The 19878-nt window shown below is 43.6% G+C and overlaps 1 protein-coding gene across 1 annotated transcript in view; it reads left to right on the top strand.

Annotated features, from left to right (window-relative positions):
- The window catches only part of DNAH7 (dynein axonemal heavy chain 7), a 574291-nt gene that overhangs the window by 14915 nt on the left and 539498 nt on the right, over positions 1 to 19878 (top strand). The window contains exons 6-9 of the mRNA XM_040440176.1: positions 5598 to 5670; positions 11489 to 11614; positions 12237 to 12356; positions 19317 to 19500. Of these exons, the coding sequence (XP_040296110.1) occupies positions 5598 to 5670; positions 11489 to 11614; positions 12237 to 12356; positions 19317 to 19500 (503 nt within the window). The remainder of the gene's footprint in view (positions 1 to 5597; positions 5671 to 11488; positions 11615 to 12236; positions 12357 to 19316; positions 19501 to 19878) is intronic.

Raw genomic sequence — 19878 nt, 5'->3', positions numbered from 1 at the left:
CTTTTGAAAAATACCTCTAAAAGCTGCGTACAACTGAAAATAAAAATAGGCGCATAATAAGTAAATAAACAAGTCAGTACAGCTCCGTAAACATAATTATAAAAAAAAAGTTATGGGAAGTAGAATTTTCAGTATTAACAGAAGAAAAACTATATAAATATATGGGGAGATTTATCAAAAGTTGTGTAAAAGAAAACTGCCTTGGTTCCCCCTGGCAACTAATCAAATTGCACTTTTCATTTTTAAAAGTAGCTGTGAAAAATGAAAGGTGGAATCGGATTGGTTGGTATGGGCAACTAAGCCAGTTCTACTTTACACCAGTTTTGATAAATCTCCCCTATAGTTGGTATTGCCTTAATTGTAGTGACCTGGAGAATGAAGGTAACTGGTCAGGGAACCCATAAAACTGTGATAAAATTGCCTTTTTTATTCACTTCGACTTCATTTGGTATTTTTTCCAGCTAACAACTACATTGTATGCAATTTTAAATGCTGTCATTAAAATGTTCGACTTGTCCTGCAAAAAGCAAGCTTTCATATGGCTATGTGAATGGAAAAATGAAAATGTTGTGGCTCTGGGTAGGCAGGGAGTATAACAAAAACTAAAATTGCCAGGTTCTGAAGGGTTTAAAATTATCAGTTTAATATCACAGTATCTTTTGCAATGAATATTTTAACACCTATAATCTTTTATGCCTTTTTATAAAAAAAATTATGGATGGGATGTCGTGCTACAGGGAATTCAGACCCATTTTAACTTCTTTCATATTTTGCTATGTTGCGGCCTTGTAATAAAATATAAAAAAAAAAATAATTTCCCCATCTTTCTCCACTTAATGACAAAGTGAAAACAGAAGGTTAGAAATCTTTGTTAATTTATTGAAAAGGAACAACTAAAATATTGCATTGTCATTAGTATTCAGACCCTATGCTCAGGATGTAGTTGAAGCACCTTTGGCAATTACAGCCTCCAGCCTTCTTGATTCCACAAGGTTTGCACACCTGGATTTGGCGATTCTTCTGCCATTCTTCTCTGCAGATCTCTCAAACTCTGTCAGGTTGGCTGGGGAAGGTCGGTAGACAACCATTTTCCGGTCTGTCCAGAGATATTTGATTCGGTTCAAGTCAGGGCTCTGGCTATGCCACTGAAGAACATTCACAGAATTGTCCCTAAGCCACTCCTGAGTTGTCTTGGGTGAGTACTTGGGGTCATTCTCTTGCTGGAGGTTAAACCTTCAGCCCGGAGCACTCTGGATCAGGTTTTCCTTAAGAATATCTCTGTACTTTGCTCTATTCAGCATTCCCTCACAACTGACCTGTCTCCTTTTCCCAAATGCTGAAAAAATATCCCACAGCATGATGCCGCCACCACCACCACCATGATTCACTGATGAGATGGTATTGGGCAGTACTTGGATTCCTCCAAACATGATGCTTAGAATTGAGGCTAAAATCGTTTACTCTTGGTTTCATCAGACCAGAGAATCTTGTTTCACAATCTGAGAGTGCTTTTTTGCAAACTTTCATGTGTCTTTTACTGAGGAGAGGCTTTTTTCTGGTCACTCTGCCATAAATACAGAATTGTGGAGTGCTGCAGTGATGGTTGACCTTCTGGAAATTTCTCCCATCTGCCAGAGCTCAGCCAGAGGTGACACTGGTCACCTCTCTTACCAAGGCCTTTTTGCCCTGATTACTTAGTTTGGTGGAGCAGCCAGGAAGATTCCTGGTTCTTTCTTATAGGAATATTGGAGGCCACTATCCTCTTGGGAACTTTGAATGCAGCAGAATCTTTTTGTACCCTTCTCCAGATTTGTGCCTCCACACAATCCTGCCTTTGAGCTCTACAGGCAGTTCTTTCCTCCTATCATACATTTTCAGTTCTCAGACCTTATATAGACAGGGATGTGTCTTTTCAAATCATGTCCAATCAACTGAATTTTCCTGAGGTGGATCCCAGTCAAACTGTAGAAACACCTCAAGGATGATTAAGAGAAATTAGATGCCCGCAGAGCTAAATTTCAAATGTCTGAATTTAACTTTTTATTTTTTAATAACTTGGCAAACATTTCTAAAATTCTGAAAATGCAAATGTGATCGCACACTACATCCAGCACTCTGCCCTCCATGCTGGATGAGACATTGGTTTATATTTTGGCCAAAGCATAGTAAGCCACTCACCGCGTCAAGGTTGTCTCATGAGTGGTCCCTAACTCCTGTTCCTACCTGTTCATGGGCCATGACAGCCACATAAAATCCAGGGGATGCAGGTCAGCATGCAAGCCAAGTACACTTTGCTTGTAACCCCGTCCGGTGCCATTACGGCTTTCATCGGATCCAGGGATGCAAGTACCAACATGCATGCTGAACCCACCATATACTTCTCCTGGAGCCAGATGGCTAATGGTAGGTTCTATACAAGCAGACTCAGTTTTATACTGACTTTAAAACCAGCCTCAAGGACAGATTAACTGGTCAGGTGTGCAATGATTCCAAGGAGATCGCCACGCCTCCAATATATACTACAAAGAAAAAAATAAGGGGTTGGGTCAGCACAACCTGCCTGTAGGTGCAGATCACTATGGCGAAATACATATACAAACGGAAAATGCAAATGTGATCGCACACTACATCCAGCACTCTGCCCTCCATGCTGGATGAGACATTGGTTTATATTTTGGCCAAAGCATAGTAAGCCACTCACCGCGTCAAGGTTGTCTCATGAGTGGTCCCTAACTCCTGTTCCTACCTGTTCATGGGCCATGACAGCCACATAAAATCCAGGGGATGCAGGTCAGCATGCAAGCCAAGTACACTTTGCTTGTAACCCCGTCCGGTGCCATTACGGCTTTCATCGGATCCAGGGATGCAAGTACCAACATGCATGCTGAACCCACCATATACTTCTCCTGGAGCCAGATGGCTAATGGTAGGTTCTATACAAGCAGACTCAGTTTTATACTGACTTTAAAACCAGCCTCAAGGACAGATTAACTGGTCAGGTGTGCAATGACTCCAAGGAGATCGCCACGCCTCCAATATATACTACAAAGAAAAAAATAAGGGGTTGGGTCAGCACAACCTGCCTGTAGGTGCAGAACACTATGGCGAAATACATATACAAACGGAAAATGCAAATGTGATCGCACACTACATCCAGCACTCTGCCCTCCATGCTGGATGAGACATTGGTTTATATTTTGGCCAAAGCATAGTAAGCCACTCACCGCGTCAAGGTTGTCTCATGAGTGGTCCCTAACTCCTGTTCCTACCTGTTCATGGGCCATGACAGCCACATAAAATCCAGGGGATGCAGGTCAGCATGCAAGCCAAGTACACTTTGCTTGTAACCCCGTCCGGTGCCATTACGGCTTTCATCGGATCCAGGGATGCAAGTACCAACATGCATGCTGAACCCACCATATACTTCTCCTGGAGCCAGATGGCTAATGGTAGGTTCTATACAAGCAGACTCAGTTTTATACTGACTTTAAAACCAGCCTCAAGGACAGATTAACTGGTCAGGTGTGCAATGACTCCAAGGAGATCGCCACGCCTCCAATATATACTACAAAGAAAAAAATAAGGGGTTGGGTCAGCACAACCTGCCTGTAGGTGCAGAACACTATGGCGAAATACATATACAAACGGAAAATGCAAATGTGATCGCACACTACATCCAGCACTCTGCCCTCCATGCTGGATGAGACATTGGTTTATATTTTGGCCAAAGCATAGTAAGCCACTCACCGCGTCAAGGTTGTCTCATGAGTGGTCCCTAACTCCTGTTCCTACCTGTTCATGGGCCATGACAGCCACATAAAATCCAGGGGATGCAGGTCAGCATGCAAGCCAAGTACACTTTGCTTGTAACCCCGTCCGGTGCCATTACGGCTTTCATCGGATCCAGGGATGCAAGTACCAACATGCATGCTGAACCCACCATATACTTCTCCTGGAGCCAGATGGCTAATGGTAGGTTCTATACAAGCAGACTCAGTTTTATACTGACTTTAAAACCAGCCTCAAGGACAGATTAACTGGTCAGGTGTGCAATGACTCCAAGGAGATCGCCACGCCTCCAATATATACTACAAAGAAAAAAATAAGGGGTTGGGTCAGCACAACCTGCCTGTAGGTGCAGAACACTATGGCGAAATACATATACAAACGGAAAATGCAAATGTGATCGCACACTACATCCAGCACTCTGCCCTCCATGCTGGATGAGACATTGGTTTATATTTTGGCCAAAGCATAGTAAGCCACTCACCGCGTCAAGGTTGTCTCATGAGTGGTCCCTAACTCCTGTTCCTACCTGTTCATGGGCCATGACAGCCACATAAAATCCAGGGGATGCAGGTCAGCATGCAAGCCAAGTACACTTTGCTTGTAACCCCGTCCGGTGCCATTACGGCTTTCATCGGATCCAGGGATGCAAGTACCAACATGCACGCTGAACCCACCATATACTTCTCCTGGAGCCAGATGGCTAATGGTAGGTTCTATACAAGCAGACTCAGTTTTGGCACCGGACGGGGTTACAAGCAAAGTGTACTTGGCTTGCATGCTGACCTGCATCCCCTGGATTTTATGTGGCTGTCATGGCCCATGAACAGGTAGGAACAGGAGTTAGGGACCACTCATGAGACAACCTTGACGCGGTGAGTGGCTTACTATGCTTTGGCCAAAATATAAACCAATGTCTCATCCAGCATGGAGGGCAGAGTGCTGGATGTAGTGTGCGATCACATTTGCATTTTCCGTTTGTATATGTATTTCGCCATAGTGTTCTGCACATACAGGCAGGTTGTGCTGACCCAACCCCTTATTTTTTTCTTTGTAGTATATATTGGAGGCGTGGCGATCTCCTTGGAGTCATTGCACACCTGACCAGTTAATCTGTCCTTGAGGCTGGTTTTAAAGTCAGTATAAAACTGAGTCTGCTTGTATAGAACCTACCATTAGCCATCTGGCTCCAGGAGAAGTATATGGTGGGTTCAGCATGCATGTTGGTACTTGCATCCCTGGATCCGATGAAAGCCGTAATGGCACCGGACGGGGTTACAAGCAAAGTGTACTTGGCTTGCATGCTGACCTGCATCCCCTGGATTTTATGTGGCTGTCATGGCCCATGAACAGGTAGGAACAGGAGTTAGGGACCACTCATGAGACAACCTTGACGCAGTGAGTGGCTTACTATGCTTTGGCCAAAATATAAACCAATGTCTCATCCAGCATGGAGGGCAGAGTGCTGGATGTAGTGTGCGATCACATTTGCATTTTCCGTTTGTATATGTATTTCGCCATAGTGTTCTGCACCTACAGGCAGGTTGTGCTGACCCAACCCCTTATTTATTTCTAAAATTCTGTTTTCATTTTATTTTATTGGGGATTTAGTGCAGATTGATGGGGTAAAAACTTGAATTTTTTTTTATTTTTTATAATTTTAGCACTAAACGGTCTGAAGACTTTCAAAATGTGTTGAATGTGAACTATACTATATAAATACACATTTCCCAATAGTAATGATAGTTTAGTTTGCCAATCAATTACATATTATTTTCTGTAAGAAAAAATATGTTTTCTGTTTCTTCTAGTTGACTTTGTTTTAAAAGATCCAAGGGAGAAGAATGAGAATAAACAAACTGTTTTGGAACCACATCGTTCAGAGTAAGTCATTTCTTTTTTAATAAGGTTCTATATAGCTATATATTTAGTGTCGTTTTTTGATTCTATGTACTGTACATCACATTTGACCTTCTGTTGGAGGTATACATATGGAGAATTCCCCGAAGTGTATTAGTCAAAAAAGGATTCAAGTTGCACAATGTTATGGGTATACAGTGGCATCCATGTCCCAAAGGACCCCTCCGTCAACAAAAATGAGTATTATTATAATTTTTTTGCTGTATATCTATGAATGGAATATTGTAGTCTACTATTCCATCCTATGTATTTAAAAAAATTACTGGCCCATCTTATGCGGAAAATATATTTTTTACATCTTATTTGGTTACTGTAATAAACGGTAATAAAATGTATAGCATAATTTATAAGCAGAATCACATCCTAACACCATTCCCCCATTCCTGATGGTTTGCTCAGAGCAATTCAATAAAAGTAACGCTGAGCTCTGATTGGTTGCTGTGGGCATTGCAACATAACCTAGATAGACTGCATGTAAGAAGCAACAAGAGGAAGGGGTCCAGGTCTCCTACCCTGGGAGGATTATTTAGTGTTTTTTGCGCAATGGGCATACAGGGTGGTAATGGCATACACAGGGACAGTAATGGCATACACAGGTATACAGAGAATGGCAGAAGATCAGGGAACCATTGATGTGTATTTGAAAGGTAAGTACATTAAGGGAAATTTATAAATTTGTCTAAAAGAAAAATTTGTCTTTGTTTCTTATACCAACCTATCAGAGCACAGCTTTCCTTTTTCAAGCGCACTAAATAATATGAAAGCTGTGCTGTGATTAGTTGCTGTGGGCAACAAAGCCAGTTTTTCTATTACACTGTTTCATAAATCATTGTTTTTGTTATTTTGACACGTTTAATTTAATACACAAATTGCAAATGTTTCAAAGACTGTAATTTTATAATGAACATTATTTCGTTTTTTTTTATGGTATGTACATATGACTATAATGTGGTGTGTGGCAAAATGTAGCATGGAATCTGTGGCAGAAATCTGAAGATGACTTTCAGATTTGCAGTTTGAACTACCTGGTTCCACATGCTTGTCTGCATGTGGTGACTGAGGCTTACTTATGGAATCTGTGTGTAGATGTGACATGTCACTTCTTGATGTGGAGTAATTAGGAAAATAGTCATCTATAGTTTTTTCCAATAATCAATTGCTAATAATATATTATACTCTATGCAAGTGTGTGAATTTGACTTTAGCCAAATTAAAGAAGGCTTTCACATATCTAGTTGTTCTACAATGGAATTTGTGGGGTGATATCCACTGTTTTCTCCCTCATGCAGGGAGGCAGCTTGGAAAGACCAGCCCCATACTTATATTACGTAGAGGCAGCGCCCTAGACCCAAACAATCCTTGTAAGTCAGTGGTACATTTAAAGAGTTTGTGCAGCGAGTACCTATTGATGACCTATCCTCAGTATTGGCGTCATCTCGCGTGAGCCGAGATTTCCTGTGAACGCGCGCACACAGGCGCGCGCGCTCACAGGAACGGAAGGTAAGAGAGTGGATCTCCAGCCTGCCAGCGGCGATCGTTCGCTGGCAGGCTGGAGATGTGATTTTTTTAACCCCTAACAGGTATATTAGACGCTGTTTTGATAACAGCGTCTAATATACCTGCTACCTGGTCCTCTGGTGGTCCCCTTTGTTTGGATCGACCACCAGAGGACACAGGTAGCTCAGTAATATGTTGCACCAAGCACCACTACACTACACCCCCCCCCCCCGTCCCTTATTAACCCCTTATTCACCCTTGATCACCCTTGATCACCCCTGATCACCCCATATAGACTCCCTGATCACCCCCCTGTCATTGATTACCCACCTGTCATTGATTACCCCCCTGTCATTGATTACCCCCCTGTCATTGATTACCCCCCTGTCATTGATTACCCCCCTGTCATTGATTACCCACCTGTCATTGATCACCCCCCTGTAAAGCTCCATTCAGATGTCCGCATGATTTTTACGGATCCACTGATAGATGGATCGCATCCGCAAAACGCATACGGACGTCTGAATGGAGCCTTACAGGGGCGTGATCAATGACTGTGGTGATCACCCCATATAGACTCCCTGATCACCCCCCTGTCATTGATAACCCCCTGTAAAGCTCCATTCAGACGTCCGCCTGATTTTTACGGATCCACTGATAGATGGATCGGATCCGCAAAACGCATACGGACGTCTGAATGGAGCCTTACAGGGGTGTGATCAATGACTGTGGTGATCACCCCCTATAGACTCCCTGATCACCCCCCTGTCATTGATTACCCCCCTGTCTTTGATCACCCCCCTGTAAAGCTCCATTCAGACGTCCGCATGATTTTTACGGATCCACTGATACATGGATCGGATCCGCAAAACGCATACGGACGTCTGAATGGAGCCTTACAGGGGCGTGATCAATGACTGTGGTGATCACCCCATATAGACTCACTGATCACCCCCCTGTCATTGATAACCCCCTGTAAAGCTCCATTCAGACGTCCGCATGATTTTTACGGATCCACTGATAGATGGATCGGATCCGCAAAACGCATACGGACGTCAGAATGGAGCCTTACAGGGGCGTGATCAATGACTGTGGTGATCACCCCATATAGACTCCCTGATCACCCCCCTGTCATTGATTACCCCCCTGTCATTGATCACCCCCCTGTAAAGCTCCATTCAGACGTCCGCATGATTTTTACGGATCCACTGATACATGGATCGGATCCGCAAAACGCATACGGACGTCTGAATGGAGCCTTACAGGGGCGTGATCAATGACTGTGGTGATCACCCCATATAGACTCCCTGATCACCCCCCTGTCATTGATAACCCCCTGTAAAGCTCCATTCAGACGTCCGCATGATTTTTATGGATCCACTGATAGATGGATCGGATCCGCAAAACGCATACGGACGTCTGAATGGAGCCTTACAGGGGCGTGATCAATGACTGTGGTGATCACCCCATATAGACTCCCTGATCACCCCCCCTGTCATTGATTACCCCCCTGTAAAGCTCCATTCAGACGTCCGCATGATTTTTACGAATCCACTGATAGATGGATCGGATCCGCAAAACACATACAGGCGTCTCCCTGGAGCCTTCCAGGGGGGGTGATCACCCCATATAGACTCCCTGATCACCCCCCTGTCATTGATCACCCCCCCTGTCAGGCTGCATTCAGATGTCCGTATGATTTTTACGGATCCACGGATACATGGATCGGATCCGCAAAACACATACGGACATCTGAATGGAGTCTTATAGGGGGGTGATCAATGACAGGGGGGTGATCACCCCATATAGACTCCCTGATCACCCCCCTGTCATTGATCACCCCTCTGTAAGGCTCCATTCAGACATTTTTTTGGCCCAAGTTAGCGGAAATTATTATTTTTTTCTTACAAAGTCTCATTCCACTAACTTGTGTCAAAAAATTAAATCTCACATGAACTCACCATACCCCTCACGGAATCCAAATGCATAAGACTTCTTCTCACGCTTTAGGGCCCCTAGAATGCCAGGGCAGTATAAATACCCCACATGTGACCCCATTTCGGAAAGAAGACACCCCCAGGTATTCCGTGAGGGGCATATTGAGTCCATGAAAGATTGAAATTTTTGTCCCAAGTTAGCGGAAAGGGAGACTTTGTGAGAAAAAAATAAATGAAATCAATTTCCGCTAACTTGTGCCAAAAAAAAAAAAATTCTATGAACTCGCCATGCCCCTCATTGAATACCTTGGGGTGTCTTCTTTCCAAAATGGGGTCACATGTGGGGTATTTATACTGCCCTGGCATTTTAGGGGCCCTAAAGCGTGAGAAGAAGTCTGGGATCCAAATGTCTAAAAATGCCCTCATAAAAGGAATGTGGGCCCCTTTGCGCATCTAGGCTGCAAAAAAGTGTCACACATCTGGTATCCCCGTACTCATGTGTTTTGGGGTGTCATTTTACATATACCCATGCTGGGTGAGATAAATATCTTTGTCAAATGCCAACTTTGTATAAAAAAATGGGAAAAGTTGTCTTTTGCCGAGATATTTCTCTCACCCAGCATGAGTATATGTAAAAAGACACCCCAAAACACATTGCCCAACTTCTCCGGAGTACGGAGATACCACATGTGTGACACTTTTTTGCAGCCTAGGTGGGCAAAGGGGCCCACATTCCAAAGAGCACCTTTAGGATTTCACAGGTCATTTACCTACTTACCACACATTAGGGCCCATGGAAAATGCCAGGGCAGTATAACTACCCCACAAGTGACCCAATTTTGGAAAGAAGACACCCCAAGGTATTCCGTGAGGGGCATGGCGAGTTCCTCGAATTTTATATTTTTTGTCACAAGTTAGCGGAAAATGATGTTTTTTTTTTTTTTTCCTTACAAAGTCTCATATTCCACTAACTTGTGACAAAAAATAAAAACTTCCATGAACTCACTATGCCCATCACGAAATACCTGGGGGTGTCTTCTTTCCAAAATGGGGTCACTTGTGGGGTAGTTATACTGCCCTGGGATTCTAGGGGCCCAAATGTGTGGTAAGAAGTTTGAAATCAAAATGTGTAAAAAATGACCGGTGAAATCCGAAAGGTGCTCTTTGGAATATGGGCCCCTTTGCCCACCTAGGCTGCAAAAAAGTGTCACACATGTGGTATCTCCGTACTCAGGAGAAGTTGGGGAATGTGTTTTGGGGTGTCATTTTACATATACCCATGCTGGGTGAGAGAAATATTTTGGCAAAAGACAACTTTTCCCATTTTTTTATACAAAGTTGGCATTTGACCAAGATATTTCTCTCACCCAGCATGGGTATATGTAAAATGACACCCCAAAACACATTCCCCAACTTCTCCTGAGTACAGCGATACCACATGTGTGGCACTTTTTTGCAGCCTAGGTGGGCAAAGGGGCCCACATTCCAAAGAGCACCTTCCAGATTTCACCGGTCATTTTTTACACATTTTGATTTCAAACTCCTTACCACACATTTGGGCCCCTAGAATGCCAGGGCAGTATAACTACCCCACAAGTGACCCCATTTTGGAAAGAAGACACCCCAAGGTATTCGCTGATGGGCATAGTGAGTTCATAGAAGTTTTTATTTTTTGTCACAAGTTAGTGGAATATGAGACTTTGTAAGAAAAAAAAAAAAAATCATCATTTTCCACTAACTTGTGACAAAAAATAAAAAGTTCTATGAACTCACTATGCCCATCAGCGAATACCTTAGGGTGTCTACTTTCCGAAATGGGGTCATTTGTGGGGTGTTTGTACTGTCTGGCCATTGTAGAACCTCAGGAAACATGACAGGTGCTCAAAGTCAGAGCTGCTTCAAAAAGCGGAAATTCACATTTTTGTACCATAGTTTGTAAACGCTATAACTTTTACCCAAACCATTTTTTTTTTACCCAAACATTTTTTTTTATCAAAGACATGTAGAACAATAAATTTAGAGAAAAATTTATATATGGATGTCGTTTTTTTTGCAAAATTTTGCAACTGAAAGTGAAAAATGTCTTTTTTTTGCAAAAAAATCGTTAAATTTCGATTACTAACAAAAAAAGTAAAAATGTCAGCAGCAATGAAATACCACCAAATGAAAGCTCTATTAGTGAGAAGAAAAGGAGGTAAAATTCATTTGGGTGGTAAGTTGCATGACCGAGCAATAAACCGCTAAAGTTGTGGAGTGCCGATTTGTAAAAAAGGGCCTGGTCTTTAGGGGGGTATAAACCTGTGGTCCTTAAGTGGTTAATATATTTTAAATGTTTTTTTATGTTTTAGATTGGAAGTAGTGCCAAAACCCTGGAGGAAGTCATTTTTGGCCAATTTTAATTTCATCAATGATAATTTAAACTCCGTAAACCCAACAATGGCTGCTGTTTTAGAATTGTGGCATTCATCATTCAGGTTAGTAATCACAGCACAGATCTTACTTGGGTCATGCTTACTTATTTTTTTATGTGACATTAAGGGGTTGTGCACTAATTTCGAGACCTCCCAAACTGGCAGGACCATCGTTGGTGATCATACTTACCTGATCCCCAGAGCAGGGCCCTGGCTTTTTCCTCCTTGGCTTCCACTGCTGCTTTCGGGTTCCTCCATTTAAACTTCCTGTTTGACGCTGCTGCAGCCAATCACTGACCACCGCGGTGATCTCCTCTTGCACATCATGACCATTTGACATTACGCAAGGGGATAAGTGGCCAGTTATTGGCTACAGCGGCATCAAACAGGAAGTTTTCATGTAGGGATCTTAGACTAGCAGTAAAAGCCGGAGAGCAAACAAACTTGGACAACGCAGTAGAAATAAGGTAAGTATGATCACCAACACGGGTGCCGCCAGTCTGAGAGGTCTGGAAATTAGTGTACAACTCTTTTATCATGAGAGATTTATAAGGCCTAATTTTGGCTAAAAGTGACGCACAGTTTACATGCAGAAACTGTAATGTGCGAATACAAGGTGCAGTTTTTTGTGATCTGTCTTTGTTTGCAATTGTCATGTTTAACTATTTTTTTCATACTTCCATAGGCAATTACGTCTTGTTGATACTGATGAATTTCACAACCGCCAAGAGTCAATGGAGCTATCTGTCTTCCAAAATATTGTCATGAGACAAATTGATTCTGCCAAAGATAAATTACTTAAAAAGTAAGGAAGAAAATAAATGTTATTGGGTAACGTTAGCCTATTAGTCCACATAACTGGGTCCTAGTGTTCTTATACAATTAGTAGGTGTACATAAACATTGGAATGTACTGATGACCTATGAAAGAACAGTCATTTTTTTAATGGGGTTGTTTGGCCTTGGAACCAATAACTCCTGGGGTCCAACCCTGTATCCCTTAACATAAAAAAAAACACTCACCTGTACATGGTCCCGTAACTGCTTCATTCTTGGCCACTTCTGGTTCCCATAGGACCAAGAAATGGCTTGATCTGATGACGACTGCAGCCAATGTCAGGCCTAATCGGTCACATCGGCTAGAATGATACATGACAGCTGTTACAGTTATTACCACTGCAGGGACAATACATATTGTTCCATCAATGTATGCATACAGTGTACCGGATGAATTGTTACAGGTGTGTTCCTATGAACACGAACATATTTTGTATTGGCTAAGGCTTTCCGTTTGTGAGATTCTTAATGGGGTCTCACAAGCGGTCCAAAACGGATCAGTGTTGCCCTAATGCATTCTGAATGGAAAAGGATCCGTTAAGAATCATCAGTTTGCCTCCGATCAGTCTCTATTCCGCTTTGGAGGCGGACACCAAAACGCTGCGTTTTGCTGTCCGCTTGACGAAACTGAGCCAAACAGGACAATAGAAAACGGATCCCATTGACTTTCAGTGGAGTTCATGACGGATCCGTCTTGGCTATTTTACAGATAATACAAACGGATCCGTTCATGACGGATGCGTGCGGTTGTATTATTGCAACGGATCAGTTTTTGCAGATCCATGACGGATCCGCCCAAAACGCGAGTGTGAAAGTAGCCTTAGACATCCCTAACATTTCCTTAGAAAAGAATACCTTTTTTTCCCCATACGCCTCCCCAACGGCACTAAGCAGGAGGATACCCCGCCTCCCAGGGACAGGAAACAACATAGAGAACAATAATTTTAAAGCCTCCTCCCCTTTACCTTCTCCAGTTGTTTCCTGTCCCTCCGGGGATGAAGTGGAGAATAGAGCAGGGGTTACCCCCTGCTTTGGAAGATGTCACGCAGCCTTTTTTTTTTCTTTTTTTCCTGGGTCCGTCCGTTCCCCTGGCAAATAGTCAGGAGGGCTGCAGCAGGGCGCCGGGGTCCGGGGCAAGATACAGGCCTTTCCAGCGTCTAGGCATAAGTCCTGCGAATCGCAGGCAGCCCCGGGAAATACCGTGCCTCCATGCGAGGCAGCTAAGGGAGGAAGCCGGCATTACAAGACTTGGGGCCGGAGTCTCGCGAGAATAGGTGACATGGGTACGCGAGCACGCATGAGCGTGCGCTCCATGCGACGTGACCTGGAAGTACTACTGAAAATACAGTCCGGACAGAGAATGGCATTCCTCATGAGCGCGGAAGCATCAGTGTGTTGGGGCAGCCATGTCCCTGCCTGCTGACATGTCCGCAGACCCTCCAAAGGCCCTAAGCAAAGTAAGCCTCTTATTTAGTGATGCGTCTTTTTTTTTTTTGCAAAGTTTCTTTTGTAGACCATTGGGGTTTCAGGGTGAAGGTTCCCTCTTAAATGAATCACTCCAAAGCTCTTCCTGAAGGGGTTATTTTTTATTGCAGGGCAAAGCCAGCAAAAGTGGGGAACATTCATTAAAGGAAAAATGTGCCATCTGTGAAAAACAGCTTTCCGGCCACATAAAGAAACCCCTTTCCCAGTGATGTACTGATAAGATTATGGCTGAAGAGACCCCATCTTTAGTGGACAGCTTGAAATCTATCATTAAAGAGTAGGTCAGCTCCGCCATTCAGGCTAAAATGGTGGTGATTCCTCAGAGACCCTCTACCTCCAGATCTATTCCTGACACACCTCTGGATGTTGATTTTGACTTCGATGAAGGAGAAGTCTCATCCGATTCTGACTCTGTTTCTTCAGATGATGAATTGGGTAGACCCCTGTGTTCTATTGAAGACACCGATTTACTGCTAAAAAATATCAGGGCTACCATGAACATTGAGCAGTCAAAAGAGCCCCAGTCAATTCATGACCAGATGTTTAAAGGTCTGGGGGATAAGAAAAGCCGTATATTCCCTCCCAGTCCATGAAAATATAAAGAAATTGATTGCAGACATATGGAAGGACCCTGAGAGAAGATCAGGAGTCTCTAGGGTATTCAAACGAAAATACCCTTTTAGTGAGGGGGATTCGGCCCATTGGGATAAATCTCCCAGGGTAGACGCCCCAGTAGCCAGAATATCTAAGAAGTCCTCCCTCCCCTTTGAGGATGTAGGCCTCTTACGGGAATCTATGGATAAAAAAATGTGAGTCTTAGTAAGTCTTGGGAAACATGTACCTCCATGTTAAGGCCCAGTATTGCTGCTACCTACACTGCCAGGACCCTGTCTTTATGGCTATCTCAGTTAGAGAAACACTTACTTGCAGGTACTCTTGGAGAGGATATCCTGACCTCCCTACCAGTGTTGAGGCAAGCTACTAGTTTCTTATCAGATGCTTCTGCTGACTTGGTCAAGCTTTCCGCCAGATCAGTGGCCCTGTCGAACTTGGCCATAAGATCCGTTTGGCTAAGGTCCTGGTCTGGGGACAATACTTCAAAAAGCAAGCTATGTAGTATTCCCTGTGAGGGGGACAGGCTTTTTGGTTCAGTATTAGATGACCTCTTAGACAAGGCATCTGATAGAAAGAAGGGCTTCCCATCAGAATCCAGAGTTTTTCTGCATCGCCGCTCCTTTTGTACCCAAAGAAAGGACAGGCCTGACCAAAAAAAGAAAGAGAACTCAGGCTCCTGGCAGCCCTCAAGAGGCAGAGGTAGGGGTTTCCTATTTAACCCTGACAAATCCACCAAGCAGCCAAATCAATGACGCCAGTGAACCGGTAGAAGACTAAAAATTTTCCTTTTAGCTTGGGAAGGGGTTTTTAAAGTCCCCCTGGGTTCTAGATCTGATGCGTCACAGTTACACAATAAATTCTATTCCCCCCTCCAGAAAGGTTCTTATTAAAGGGAGTCTTTCACGCTGATTCACCCTATTAACCTAATAACAGTGTTATGTCCACGGCATCCCCCCTATTAAAACTGTCATTTTCATACGAAGCCACTCCCCCTCCGCTGCGTCTGCCTGCCCTTAGTCTCTGCTCTAACCTCCCGTCCGTAATCCCGCGCATGCGCCGATGAACGTGATATCGGCGCGTGCGCATTGAATGACCACAGTCGGGCCGGGGCATTACAGTTTACAAGGGGCATGCGCACGGTAAACTGTGATGCCCCGGCCGGACTGTGGTCATTCAATGCGCATGCGTCGATATCGCGTTTATCGGCGCATGCGCGGGATTACGGACGGGAGGAGGGAGGTTAGAGCAGAGACTAAGGGCGGGCAGACGCGGCGGAGTGGGAGTGGCTTCGTATGAAAATGACCCAGGGGCCTGGGCACCGGCCGTTGTAACGCCGCCCCTGGGCACCTTCACAGCCTCATTTGCATGTGGATTAAAAGTGTTTTTCTGCAGAACGATGATAGCAAGGAACAAAACGGTAAGCACCGTTTTAATAGGGGGATGCCGTGGACATAACACTGTTATTAGGTTAATAGGGTGAATCCCTTTAAGCAAAATTAAAAGAAGAAAGCAATTACTTCTTGAACCCCAGGTTCAGACCCTACTGTTAAAACAAGATGTTGTTCTAGTACCACTGGATCAGAAAGGGAAGGGGTTCTGTTCACCAATCTTCTTAGAAAAAAAACTTACTGCTCTTACAGGGCCATTATAAACCTGAGAGATCTCAACAAACATGTCAAATACAAAAAATTAAAAATGGATACAGTGAAATCAACAATCAATCTGTTATTTCAGGACTGTTTCATGATAACTCTAGATTTGGCGGATGCCTATTATCACGTTCCCATTCACAGCGATCATCAGAAATACCTGTGGTTTGCGATTTACCTGGAAGATCACCTTACCCATCTACAGTTTCAAGTCCTCCCTTTCGGTCTTTCATCTGCTCCCCGAGTATTTACAAAGATCATGGCAGAAGTTTCAGGGTTCTTACATCAGCAAGAGATCCTATTTATACCCTACCTAGATGATTTCCTGATTATGGATCATTCATCAGAGATTCTCCTCAGAAAATTCCAGATAGTCAGAGACGTCCTTCAGTCCCTAGGCTGGAAATTAAATCTAGAGAAGTCAGACTTGATCCCCACCAAGAAGATCTTCCTGGGGATACTTCTGGATTCCCGCCTTATGACAGCCTTTCTCCCGGAACAGAAGATCCAGAATATAATAGCAAAAATCTCGGTTTTCCTGTCCCAACCAAGGGTGTCCTTCAGAGAAATTATTGTAGTCCTGGGCTTAATGACATCAGCCATCCCAGCAGTCAGGTGGGCACAGTTCTGCAGCAGAATACTAAAGGCTTTTCTTCTTTCCACCTGGAACAAAAGTTGCTTATCCCTAGACAAGAGGGTGCCTCTTCCTCCTCAGGTGAGAGCTTCTCTACAGTGGTGGCTACGAAGGGAAAATCTAAACCAAGGAGTTTCTCAGACCCAATTGTTATAACAACAGATGCAAGCGGGTCAGGTTAGGGGCTCACAGAAGAGATCAGCTAGTCCAGGGAGTTTGGAGTCAGGAATTACATCCTCTATCCTCAAACTCGAAGGAACTTCTGGCATTATTCCTAGCCTTTAAAGCCTTTCGCCCAGCCATCCATCACAGTACAACTGTTGCCCATATAAACAAACAGGGCACAAAAAGCTGAAAACTTTGCCAGACATCATTCCAATTATTCTCCTGGGCCCAAAATCACATAAACTCAATTTCAGCTGTACATCTGAAGGGAAAAGAAAATGCTCTGGCAGATTTTCTGAGCAGAAACCCTCTAAAATCAGGAGAGTCCTTGAACAAGGAGATATGCGACAGATGGGGAATCCCAGTCCTGGCCCTCTTTGCCTCCAGAATAAAAATACAGGTGGATCGTTTCTACTCCCTATCCTATGACAGACAGACCACTAAGAGTAGATGCGTTCTTGGGTCCTTGGCCGGAGGGTCTGCTATATGCATTTCCCCCGATATCCCTGATTCCCAGAGTCTTGACAAAAATAATGGAGGACAAATGCTGGATAATCCTGATAGCCCCATATTGGCCCAAAGGAACATGGTTCCCCCTTCTGCTAAGCCTCTCGAGTGGGAAGTTCTGTTTTTTCCCTCAGGTTCCGGATCTTCTTCTTCAAGGCACGGCCCAACATCCGGATGTGCGCCAGTTGAATCTGACAGCATGGATGTTGAACGTTCCATCTTAAAAGCCAAAGGACTGTCAGATGCGATTATTAACACCCTACTTAATAGTAGGAAGCCTGTCACATCTAAGATTTATCTTAGGATCTGGAATGCTTTCCTTCATTTCACAAAAGATGCCTGGAATCCCAGTGTCTTGCCAGACGTCAAGATAATTCTTGATTTCCTACAAAGAGGCCTAGAAGACGGATTAAGGGTCAGTACTCTGAAGGTCCAGGTAGTGTCTCTCAGTGCTTTCCTGAAAGTTAAGTTAGCTGATGAAGCTTTAATCTGGCGTTTCTTTAAAGGTGCCCATAGATTAAACCCAGCAGTTAGATCCACGGTGCCTCCCTGGGACCTTAATCTAGTACTTTCTGTACTTATGGATCCTCCTTTTGAGCCTCTAAGTGAGATTCCTCTTTGGTTACTCTCCCTAAAGACGGCCTTTTTAATTGCGGTCAACTCTGCCAGGAGGGTGGGAGAGATCCAGGCCTTATCTTGCCGTCCACCATATCTAACTATTCTGGATGACAGAATAATTTTAAAGCATGATCCTTCCTTTTTTACCTAAAGTATTTACAAAATTCCATTGTCAGCGGGAAATTTCATTACCTACCTTCTGTCCACAGGCCAGGTCTGACAAGGCGGTTCAGTACCACAATCTAGGCGTCAGGAGATGTGTCTTGGCTTACCTAGAAGCCACTAAGGACATTAGAAAATCAAATCGTCTACTAGTCCAATATGCAGGAAGAAATAAAGGTCAAGGGGCTTCAAAAATAACTATTTCCCTCTGGATTAAGATGACCATTGCCAGGGCATATAGAGAGAAGGATGCTATTCTTCCCCTAGAGTTAAAAGCCCGTTCGACTAGAGCAATTTCTACCTCCTGGGCGGAAGGTGCCTTGGCTTCTCTGGCCGAGATATGTCAGGCTGCCACCTGGTCCAGTCCAAGTTCTTTCTTCAAACACTACAGACTGGATGTTATCTCTAATAGGGACCTTTCTTTCGGGCGTAAAGTCTTGTCCGCTGTGGTCCCACCCCTAAATTTTTTGTTTACTCTGTTAATCTTCCTGCTTAGTGCCGATGGGGAGGTGTATGGAAAAGATGATAATTACACTTACCGATAATTGGATTTTCCATTTAGCCTCCCCAACGGCACTGGGATTTCCCACCCAAACTTATGTTTTGTTAATAATTCTTTGTTGCCTTTTTTGTTACTATGTGCTATACCTTTTCATCAGATAAAGGAAGTTTAAATAAATATACCTATTCAGCATCATCTTGAGTTCTCGGACACTTACTGGAGAAGGTAAAGGGGAGGAGGCTTTTAAAATGATTGTTCTCCACGTTATTTCCTATCCCTGGGAGGTGGGGTATCCTTCTGCTTAGTGCCGTTGGGGCGGCTAAATGGAAAATCCAATTACCGGTAAGTGTAATTATCATCTTTCCCTCATCCAAGAGTCTGCACCTATTTTCTATCAAACTGTCATGCTGGAGATTGGTGTTAGGCTATATAAACACATGGCGTGGCACTTTTGATGGTCTGTAATTCTTTTTTCCATAGGCTTCAAAAATGCCTGAAAAACAAATGTGCAAAATGTCAATATAGGCCAGTAGAGTAACATGTAACAGAGAATGAGAATGTTACAATTTTATAATTCCATCTGCATCCACAGGTGGTTTCCAGAAATTCAGAACATATTTTACCAAGGAAACAAGAGAAAGCAAATTCCCAGTAACAGCAACTATAAGAAACTTGAATCTTTTTTTAATTGTGCTGCTACATTAATGACAGAACAGCTGCAGAGCCTTGCTCTAGCATCCATGCAGGATTATGCAGATCTAATTGTACAACCACCAGTGAGTATAATCATTGCATAATTAGTGTTATGCTAATATGCTGCATTTATATTAATACATTTTTATCAATGTAATTTCCATACTAATAAACTTCTCCAGAGTTTTGCATTATATAAACACCTTCAGCAAGTGGCATTTATCATGTAGAGGAAGTTAATACAAGCCACTTACTAAGTGGCTGGATTCATTTTTCCATCACATCATACGCTGCTTGTTTCCAGGGGTTACAACCACCCTGCAATCCAGCAAAGTTAGCTGTGCTTGCTCACTATAGGAAAAGGCTCCGGCCTCTTTGGTGGCTGGGACCACGGGAGTGCGCATTGGCTGGCGCCTTTTCCTATAGTGTGCAAGAGCGGCCACCACTGCTGGATTGCAGGG

The sequence above is a fragment of the Bufo bufo genome, chromosome 7 (genome assembly GCF_905171765.1).
Source record: "Bufo bufo chromosome 7, aBufBuf1.1, whole genome shotgun sequence".
Lineage (NCBI taxonomy): Eukaryota > Metazoa > Chordata > Amphibia > Anura > Bufonidae > Bufo > Bufo bufo.
Note: the sequence above shows the minus strand (reverse complement) of the source record. Positions and strands in the feature narration are given on the sequence as shown.